The 10,246-nt window shown below is 33.3% G+C and overlaps 2 protein-coding genes, 1 non-coding gene and 1 pseudogene across 3 annotated transcripts; 2 read left to right on the top strand and 2 right to left on the bottom strand.

The window, feature by feature from the left end:
* Positions 1-163: 163 nt before the first annotated feature.
* On the bottom strand, positions 164-1,491 carry LOC104776848 (nuclear transport factor 2B). The gene is made up of 2 exons (XM_010500989.3): positions 969-1,491; positions 164-485 (listed from the first exon to the last, which is right to left on the bottom strand). Exons 1-2 carry the CDS (start codon positions 1,272-1,274, stop codon positions 411-413), a joined length of 381 nt encoding a protein of 126 aa, XP_010499291.1. The 5' UTR covers positions 1,275-1,491; the 3' UTR covers positions 164-410.
* A 2,873-nt stretch (positions 1,492-4,364) lies between these two features.
* LOC104776847 (uncharacterized) lies at positions 4,365-7,298 on the top strand. The gene is made up of 6 exons (XR_015591664.1): positions 4,365-4,885; positions 5,094-5,173; positions 5,275-5,365; positions 5,785-5,846; positions 5,950-6,393; positions 6,601-7,298. It is a non-coding gene; the product is annotated as an uncharacterized LOC104776847 (transcript).
* A 73-nt stretch (positions 7,299-7,371) lies between these two features.
* LOC147946806 (YTH domain-containing protein ECT3 pseudogene) lies at positions 7,372-8,228 on the top strand (annotated as a pseudogene).
* Positions 8,229-8,562: 334 nt separating this feature from the next.
* LOC104776846 (non-specific lipid transfer protein GPI-anchored 1) lies at positions 8,563-10,118 on the bottom strand. The gene is made up of 2 exons (XM_010500987.3): positions 9,592-10,118; positions 8,563-8,961 (listed from the first exon to the last, which is right to left on the bottom strand). The coding sequence occupies exons 1-2, from the start codon at positions 9,950-9,952 to the stop codon at positions 8,726-8,728; spliced, it is 597 nt and encodes a 198-aa protein (XP_010499289.1). The 5' UTR covers positions 9,953-10,118; the 3' UTR covers positions 8,563-8,725.
* Positions 10,119-10,246: the final 128 nt, after the last annotated feature.

Raw genomic sequence — 10,246 nt, 5'->3', positions numbered from 1 at the left:
CTTTTACACAGAGAGGGTTCATTGAAGCTCCTAGCAAGTCTTGTAGCGATGAATAGAGTTGACTTTTGGACACATGAAAGAAGACAAAGCTCTTTAAAAGCCAAGCTTGGACAAAATATATTCGGATTAAAAGCATATTCCCACAAAGAAAAAAGAGCCAAAATGACAATGGAAACCATTCGAATTGTGTCTTAATCAAAGAAGGCATTAGATTGTAATGACACAAGTGAACAAACCATCCAAACCAAATACAGTAGAGAGAGACAGTTTTTTCCCCTCTTCTCAAAGGTAAATCATCTAGGAATAAAAAGAAAAAGGACAAGACAGGAAATGATAGAAGGATTGCTCATATAGTATATAGGAATAGCAACAAACAATCATGTATGCTAAAAAAACAATCTGACTTGTGTTCAGGCGTAGTTCAACCTGAATATATCGTTGAACACGTAAAAGCTTCCTTGTGGCGTCGGCATCAAATGAAACATCTGAAACACACACAATGAAAAAAAGTTCATACTTTTGTCAGATCAAGATCAAGGATACCAAACCAAACAATACATATAACATTGGAACAGCTTGCTTCATATAGAAAACTCTTAAGAGGAGCTCAAGAAACGTAACAAATGACTGAAACAAGAACATGCCAAGCAGGTTTTATATACTCTCACCACACGAACACAAACCAGGGGAAACACACAAGATTGGATAAAACAAAGACATAAGAAACTCATCAATTTGGCTTAGGGAGGGAGCCATCTCTCTTCAATCTAATCCACAAAACTCAGAGCTCAGCTAAATTTGCCAGACTAAATAGGAGCTCAAAACGAATCACATGACAAGTTGGAAGGATCTATCTAGTCAAAGGAGAAATACAAACTTGGGAATAGCCAGATTTACAGATCTATCAGCCAATTTCTAAACCCTAACGATCTAATCAGATATATAGATCAATCGGGAGAGAGAGGAACCTGGCTGAACTTGAGGGTGTGTTCCTCGCCGGCGAGCTGGAGGTTACCGGAGACGAAAACGAGCATACCGGAAGCAGGGCCAGAAGGCTGGCAATCAACGGTGGAGATGTGATGCTTGCACTGGTTGAAAGGGAGAGAGGTGAGCTTAGCGACGATGCTCTGAACTCCTTGGATCTTTTGACCTTCGAAGGTGAGCATAGAAGCTTCCTGGTAAAGACCAGCGAGACCGACGCGGTTAGTATCGAAGGTGGAGTAGTAATGTTCGACGAAGGCCTTGGACACTGCATCGGGATCCATCTGAGACATTATTGTTAGATTTGATTTGGGAGTCGCAAAAATGGGTTTTTGGTTTTTGTATCTTTTTATTTATTCTCTCTTTCTCACAGAGAGGGGAAGGAAGGAGACGACGGATCTTATTATATAAAATTATAAATCTCATGTGAAAAATCTTTGCGTCGCTACGACGCTGCTTTTATTTTTTCCTTTTTTTTTTGTTTTTTTTTTCCTTGTCATTTTGTTATCTTTTTAACTCTTTTTTTATAATCATTTATATACTTTTTTCCAACAGAATCTTATTATATATTGATGTCAAATAAACATCGTAATACAATTAATTATATTTACAGAATTTTATATATTTATATTTTTTAAAAAAATTCTAAAATCATAAATAAAATTAACAAAATCAATATATTTTCCATTGTATGCTCATTATATTATACGGTTGTTCTCAATAAAATTTGACATGTGTAAGCAAAATCTTAATTTATAAAGCATATATATTAATCAATAAATAATGAATAACAAAGTTAAAAAGAATAGCATAAGTTATTTAACATAATTTTAGTCGAATATAAATTGTATTTTTCGTTGTAATATAAATTTTTATTGTAAGTAATTACACAAAACTTTGAAAGAATAATGAACTTAAAAAGAAAAAAAAATTATACATGATGTGTATCAGTATAGTTTTACATGTTTTATTTTAAAGATTTTAATGCATGTAGTGATATGAGAAACCTGGAAAAAAAATAGAAAAAATGAGTTTGTAGGAATGAATTTTCGGTAATTGATGAAAATTGACAAAAGTATTACTTATGAAATTATGACATATAAAAGAATAATATTTAGGATATTTTTGGATTTACAAAAATTTTGTGGATCTTAACTGATTTTTTTACTGATTGTTTTTATTGTTAAATTTAGAATACTAACCAACATATATATTATCTCATATGATGTTCATATTATTTTTGTTATTAAAAATTTAACTCTAATCCATGAAGAAGTGAATTATGGTTTTACGATGAAATAAATAGTTAAATATGATTACTAAACTAAATGTCTTACGATAAAATTTATTTTAGATTAAATCTTTTTCAAATATTAATATGTATCATTATAAAAGAAATCATTTAAGAATATTAGTAATTTTTTATGTTTGATTTTATAATTTCAACAATTGTATTTTGAAATGCATATGTTAAAAACATAAGATAATTCAAAATAAATTATAATTCAAAGGAATGAAACTTCAGTTATTTGATGAGAATGTCTCTATATCTTTATAAATGTTTTTATTTTATAAATTTCACTCATTTAAAATTGATTATGACATGAGATAAAATTAGTACTTATGAGATAACAACATAACAAATATATCTTAAATAATGTTGATTCAGTTTTTTTTTTGCGAATTATATTTTTTTAATTTTTATTTGTATTTTCAGTTCTTACTATGATATAGATTTGATATGATGTATTAATTGTGTTTGATATAAAATATTTAGTTTTATGCATTAAGATGAAATATGTAATTAAACTTAAAATATAGTTTATTATGATGGTATAGATATTTTAATGGTACTCCCTGTCCTATTAGAATTTTTGGATAAAAGCACAAAGATTAATAAACAATAAATATTATGTCATTTATTAAACTTCAACCAATAGGAAAATATATTGTATAGTTCAAATAGTCATAAATAGTTATATTAATAAAAATTGTACAAAGAAATTTGAGAAAATATTATAAAATAGGACAAAAAAAAGCCTTAAAACTATTATATAATGAAACTGAGAGAGTATTAAAATGAAATATGAGAGGTTCATATTCAATATTAAAATATTACAAGAGAAAATCTCAAAACATGTATATTACTACTTAATTGTTCTCAATAAGTTTTTAAAATTTTTACCCGCGTAATAACGCGGACCTTATCTAGTAGCTATATATATTATATAGTACGTAAGATTATTATATACAATGTATGAACTATGAACTAGAGTACCTAAGATTATTATGTCTTATTTTTTAAAATAATTATTCTAATTATAAATAATTATTCTAATACAGCTAAGATTTATAAAAAAAAACTATTTTAGATATTTTAATTTGATGTGATTTTAGATATAATCAAAAGAGGTTACCAATAAAAAAAAGTTTATTGTATATTATAATATGTGTATGTTTTACAGCTATATATTGAATACAAATTACAACAAATCTTTAAAACATGCTAGAATCAAATTTATTATTGAGAATCTATCAAATTGTTTATCAATAAATCACATTAAATTTAAAATTTTCATTTTTAACTATGTGAGATGGAAATATATATGTAAAGAACGATTAATCTACTGAAAATTTAAAATATTACCTTGATAACGGATATAAATATATTCACACGTAAATTAAAAAACACATATAATATATATATATATATATACTGAATATTTGATTCGAAAAAAAAATTACCATAAAATAATATATTCTCATTTCAAAAAGAGATCTGATATTATAATGAAAAAATTAGAATATTATTGTTTGAATTAATAATCGTTTATACCAAAAAAAAATCCATAAAGTAATCTCACATGTATTATAAATTTGGAAGAGAGAAAATTAATGGTTTATTACTTAACTTAACTGGAGGTAGAAATCCTTAGTATATCTCATGTGCACCGGTTCACAAGAAAACATCTTTTTGCTTCTTAAGTCTATTGTCTTGTGTAAAGGTTAAGCCTTGTTGTCTATGTTTTTAGTTTAAGAGTTCGTCCTATTTCTCAGGTTTAAATTATCTACTTAGTAGTTTTCTTCACTTGGATTCGTTTTGATGTCTTCGAGAATTTCTTTTTGTTCGTCAACTTAGTTTTCTTCATTTGGGCTTTAAATTCTGGAGATATTTTTATTTTGTATCGGCTTAAATTGTGTTTTATAATGTATACTTCAAAGTTTAGTCAATACTATTAAAAAAAAAAATACTTAACATTTTTTTTTTCAAACGAAAAAAAGAAAAAAGACAAAATTTGGTCTTACTTTTTTTTTTGGTTGTATAATAAGATTGTAGAGGTTTGTTGGCATATAAAAAGATTATAATGGTTTTTTTTTGGTTTGTCGATTAAACCTGTCAGGAATGAACTAGGATGGCTCCTTCCAAGGAATTTGTTCCCTATCTTTAACTTGGATCTTAATCAGGTTAGGTAACCCATTCCTTTATTCTTCTTATAAGAAATTTCCGATACCACTAAATTAAACATTTCGTAACACTCATTGGCTTCGAACTAGAGTACCTAAAGGGTTAAGGCTAGCTAATAAATGTATCTCTCTCACATGCATCCGCGGTATTCATCTCGTATCCGCTGCGCTTAATGATAAGTACACACTGTATAGTAAACCAATCAAATTAAAGAAATGAATCACAATTAAATTAAATTAATTAATTAAAATGATTTATTACGAATTTCCATGCGTCGTCTCACCACAACACACAAATCCTCAAAAAATCGACACCTTCCAATTCCGTAGCTACAGATTCTCCTTACTCTATCTCTAGTTCGTCTCTTTGGCTCCGATTGGCTGATTCTTTCTATGATGTCCGCTTCTTACCCAAGCACCGACTGGTTCCCTCCTGCTCGTAAGCCTCTTTGATTCTCTCCTTTTAGCATAAATGTTGTAACTTTTTGGTTTTAATCCTCGTGGGTTTTGTCGCTTCGTTACTCTAAACAAAGGAATCACGACCTTTGTTGATGAAATTTCGTAAAGTCTTGCCCTTTGTTGATGTATAGCTTTTGCTTGATGGTGCTGCTTGTGACTATCTGCTCTGTTTTTAATCATTGTTTTAGGTTCAGGTAAGGGCTTAAACATGTTGGAGATGGATATGGTAGAGAGGTTAAACACTGACCAGAGTGTATTCCAAGATCAGGTGACTCTGATTACAATGGCTTTGCCTTTGCTTTTTGTCTTGTAATAAATGTAAGCTGCTAGCACCACAATTGATATTGTGTTTATGATTTTTAATTTCAGGATACGATTAGCACTCGCCCTTTCTGTGGTAATGCTTTTTCTGCAAGTGCAAGTTCCTTTGGGTTTGACACTGACTCATTTCACATTCGAGGTTAAAGACCTGTATATGATACTCTTTTTTTATCAGCTCTCTAATATTTTAGCTGTGTTACAACTAATATTCTGCTCGTTGTTCGTTTGGGTGCAACTTGATTGTGGGTTTTAGAGATTATCATGTTCTTCAACCATATTGTTTCACCAGAGAGCTGCTTAATCTTTCTTATACAGAAGTCCACCTACTTATGTTGGCTATTCCGTATTGTTATATTTGTTTTGTTATACGCTTCTTATAAGTGCAATAGGGGAAACATTGTCACATGCCCATGAAAATTCTTCACCACTTGTTTAATTCTGCTTCCTTCCCCATGTGACCAAGAATTGTGGATTTTATTGCTTCTTAGCTGTTATTGTAGTACTATTTTTTAGATGTCCTTGTTGCTCATTAATGCCGTCATTTCTATGAAAATGTAGCTGATAATCCAAGGTCGTACCATCCACATACAGATGTTCCAAGCTTTGAAAATGTTTCTCCTGTGCGTAAATCACTTAATCTATGCTTTTCCATTCTACTTGATTTTGATTTCTGATGTTGTTGATGTGTTCATTTATTTCCGGTTTCTTATTCAATTGATATAGGGAATGGTAAATGAAATGTTTTACCATGGTAATGGTGTACCATCAGATTTTCAGAGGTCTTCTCATTCTACCAGAAGAAATCAATCATCACTGCAGCGTTATGGTGACCTCTACTCCGATGATTCAAGACGTTATGTTCCTTTTGACTCATCAAATCACCAGTATCCAGTACCAGAACATATTCGTAGTTCTCCGGAGTTTCACATGTTTAAGGCGAACTCTAGACATTTTGATAGGCATGCGAATGAAAGTAACAGTAGTGAGACTGATGATATGATGCGCTCTTGGGGAAATTTTGACTTCAGAAACAATAAATTTGGAGAACCTAGGGGTCTGGATCTCAACCCCTTCAGTGGAGAAAATATGTTTCTTCCAATGGCATCTACCAGAACATGTATGAAGCACCATGGTGCAGTGGACTTATCTGCAAATGATTTCGATATGGTTAGTTATTCTAATCACTACCTCTACAACTCAAGGGATTTTTCCTTGCATTCTTTGTACAGCTTAGTAATTAAGATTCTTGGAACCTATACACCTTTAAATCTTTTGTTGTATCCATTCTCCTGGATCTTAGTATATGTCTGACCTCTTTTAACGGAAAAATCCTAGCAAACTTCTATATAGATCTAATTCATGAAATGTACGCAGGGTCCACCGCATGGAGTTATGCATGATGCCTTTGAATCTGCTGCAAGCTTAAGTTACAGAGAGCAAGCTTATACTCAATGCAAAAGAAGCCCTTTCTCTGCTTCTTCTTCTAGCCCAACTTGGGAGTTTGATTATAACTTGCCACCTCTTTATGAGGCAAGAAGTGGAAGCTACAATGTCTCCCAGTTCCCTGCCATGCTTGATATGCCTACCGAGAGAAACAGAGGTCTTAGGGCATCCAGGCTAAATGGTGAAAGTGATACCACTTATGGTCGAGTTGATAGTTTTTGTCGCCAAGATCTGCTCTCCCAGTTCAGGGACGCAAAGTTCTTTGTTATTAAGTCATATAGTGAGGATAATGTCCACAAGAGCATAAAGTATTGTGTTTGGGCAAGCACTAAAAATGGAAACAAAAAGTTGGATGCTGCCTATCGTGAAGCAAAGACAAAAGATGTGGCATGCCCAGTCTTTCTTTTGTTTTCGGTAAATCGCTTATTTTTCTTCATTACAAGTCAAAACCTGTTGGAAGCTGTGAGTGTTGAGACAGAGAATTTTCTTGGAAGATATTTACACTTGCTTGTTTATTCAGCATTGTCAGTCTTTTGTCTTCCTAGATTGACATCTCATGCTATATCATTGTATCTATACTTCAAACCACTTAGATGTTCTATTTATTTCACTTTTGTTTTGATCTGAAACTCCTAATAGAAGAAGGGGATAAAAACTTAATTTCAGGTGAATGCCAGTGCACAGTTTTGTGGAGTGGCTGAGATGGTTGGACCGGTTGACTTCAACACAAGTGTGGAGTACTGGGAACAAGACAGATGGTCAGGACACTTCCCAGTCAGATGGCTTATCGTCAAAGATGTTCCCAACAGTCTCTTTCGCCACATCATAATTGAAAACAATGACAATAAGCCAGTCACTAACAGTAGAGACACCCAAGAGGTAAACTAAATTCCTCTCGCCTACTGCATTCTTTTCTTATGGCTCCGTTTAATGGTGTAATTATGTAAACTGATTTGACAATTGTGAATCGTATTTTCATTCCCAAAGTGAATTTATAAGGAAACTTTGCTGTTACTGCACATTAAGATTGATGTTTCTTTTGAAACTTCTATCATATCATATACTCATATAGGAGAGCAGTTATATCTCATCTCTATGTGGATCCATCCAGAATGGAACATGTCTTCTTTAAAATCTAAGACGCTGTTGTTAAATATCTAAGGTAGTAAAATTTATGTATTTTTCGAGGAATCAAACTCAAGGTCTTATCATGAACATAGTTTCAACTTTAGAAGTTACTGTCTCATTCAAATGATAAGATGTGAAGTAGTATTTGTTTTTTGTACCTGTAGGTGGGAGTGGAACAAGGTATAGAGATGTTAAACATTTTCAAGAGCTGTGAGATACATTCTTCGATCCTCGATGACTTTAGCTTCTACGAAGAGCGACAGAGAGCGATTCAAGACAGAAAAGCCATGCAACGTGCTGTTCTTGAATCGCTCGCACTTTCTGCAACCTCTGGTCCAACATATTCCACAAATTCTCTCCACGACGAATTTGTTAGGGAAATGTCCACGAGGTTTGCAGAGGCTTTGGCCTTACAAAACAAACCCATATAGTTGAAAACCCTCTCTTCTCTTTCAGGATTTGGATTGTCTGAGGTTTAAATATGGTTTATATAGACTCTTGATTTTGTACAACTGATCACGGACGTAAGGAGCATAGGTTGTAAGATAAATTCAAGGTCCTAACAATTGGCTTGTTTTACTAACTTTCTGAAAGTTTAGATTTTGTCAACAAAAATGTGATTGACTAATATCTTAAATGAATGATGAAATTGATAAATAAACGTAATAATAGTTTAAGCTGATCAGTTTTGTTGAATAATCACAAAACAAGCTAGCTTCTGTAGTGATTTCAGTGCGAGCGAACAAAGTGAGCGGCCTAGGCGTATAGGTAACACATGATAGCTCTTGTCAAATTTAAGTGGTAAGTTGACTCAAGGCAACAAATGTCCGAACAAAGAAATAACACACTTGAAAGATAAGTTTTGAAATTTTGAAACAAAGTGGCAAAAACAAAGGCACCAACCAACCACATTATAAAGAAAACATTATTACATCCCTAATGTCACATGTCTAGGCAAGGTCGAGACGAAGGAGACGGTGATCAAAGTGATGGCTAGAGCCAAGACGGCGTGACCATCCCTTGTGGAAGCTGATCCTCCCTTATCCGTGGACGTGGCTGGAGTTGCTGGAGATTTACCCGCTGGCGCCACTGGTGCTGTTGATGATGTGGCATTGTTTGTGAATACGGCTGCGTCTGGCGAGCTCGGCGAAAGCCCTAGGAGCTCTGTTCATTTGTCCAACATTTTAACATTAGCCTCACTTAACAATGTCTATTAAACATGACTTCACTTTATGTTAGCTTTTTTTATTTACGTCTTCAAATCAGCTGTGGGGAAAGTTAGGTTATATCTATAAATGTGCTACGAATTAAATGAGATTCTCTGTAAGTAATACTGGCAACCCGAGGCACCTGTCGCATTAAAGTGTATGTAGCGGATTATATATGGTTTACTGGTTCTTCCATATAATAAATAAGCTTATGAAAATAAATTTTTGTATACGTAGGACAAATCAAATTAAATTACTAATTTGAAAAACTCATTAACAAAAAAAAAAAAATCAAATCACCTTGGAATACTATTTTTTATTTTTTATTTTGTGCAACGCACCTTGGAATACTAAAACTTATGAATTCACGCACTCATGGTCATGGTTGTTTTATTTCATTCTGTAATCATCAGACCCTAGAATCTCTATTTCTCTAAGTATAGCTTCAAAATCAGGAAAGGTAATTTGCATGTCCCCGTTTGATCCGCATTTAGATGGATGAAAGATAGCAGTAACAGATTTGAGATATGAGAACACGATATGAACTAGCTAGCTAGTAGAAAATGAATTAAAGGAGGAGACGTACTTGGACAGTTGGCGATGCTAGCGTTGTGGATCTGACAAGAAGTTGGAAGCTGAATGAGTTTGTCTTCTTGAACACCAAGATCCTTCAAGGCTTGTCCTCCTGTCTTGGCTTGTTGTATCACGTAACACAAACACTTTGGATCTCTCTCTTTGATATCTTCCACAGCGTCACAACACTTCTTAGATGGAGTCGTTGCCTTCCCGGTCGCAAAGTCCAAGCACAAAGTCACCTTCGTAAAGTCCTGGCTGCATTTGTCAGCCAAATCTCCACCCGCTGGTGCCGCCGGTGCAGCCGCGGAGATGGAAGCAACGATCGTCATGGTGACTAGGAAGAGGTGGAGAGCAAGACCTTTCATTATCATTTTTTACTTTCTGGTGCTTTACTGTTTTGCTTGTTGGGGTTTCTATATATCTCTCTGTGTATTTAAAAGCAAACCGACTTTGAGGTGTGTGTTGTGTGTATTAAATGCCATTGTGGTGTGTAGTTGGGAGCTTAGACACCTATACATACGATTAACTTCAACGACGCTGATATAAGTATGTTGACCTTACTTTTGTTTGCGTGTGTTATTATTGACGCGAGAGTGTGAAATAACGAATCAATTATTATCAATGGAAAATGAAAATGCTGCATATTTTAGAGGTTTCTTTACACA

Source organism: Camelina sativa, chromosome 3 (assembly GCF_030686135.1).
Source record: "Camelina sativa cultivar CO46 ecotype springtype chromosome 3, ASM3068613v1".
Lineage (NCBI taxonomy): Eukaryota > Viridiplantae > Streptophyta > Magnoliopsida > Brassicales > Brassicaceae > Camelina > Camelina sativa.
The sequence above is the reverse complement of the archived record's forward strand: the minus strand, read 5'-3'. Positions and strand labels throughout refer to the sequence as shown.

What these genes read in the sequence shown, in the direction of transcription:
- LOC104776848 (XM_010500989.3), bottom strand. Translation starts at nt 1,274, where the DNA reads ATGTCTCAGATGGATCCCGATGCAGTGTCCAAGGCCTTCGTCGAACAT. An exon ending in ACACCCTCAAGTTCAGCCAG is followed by an intron (nt 486 to 968) that starts GTTCCTCTCTCT and finishes TGTGTGTTTCAG; the next exon opens with ATGTTTCATTTGATGCCGAC.
- LOC104776846 (XM_010500987.3), bottom strand. Translation starts at nt 9,952, where the DNA reads ATGATAATGAAAGGTCTTGCTCTCCACCTCTTCCTAGTCACCATGACG. An exon ending in TAGCATCGCCAACTGTCCAA is followed by an intron (nt 8,962 to 9,591) that starts GTACGTCTCCTC and finishes ACAAATGAACAG; the next exon opens with AGCTCCTAGGGCTTTCGCCG.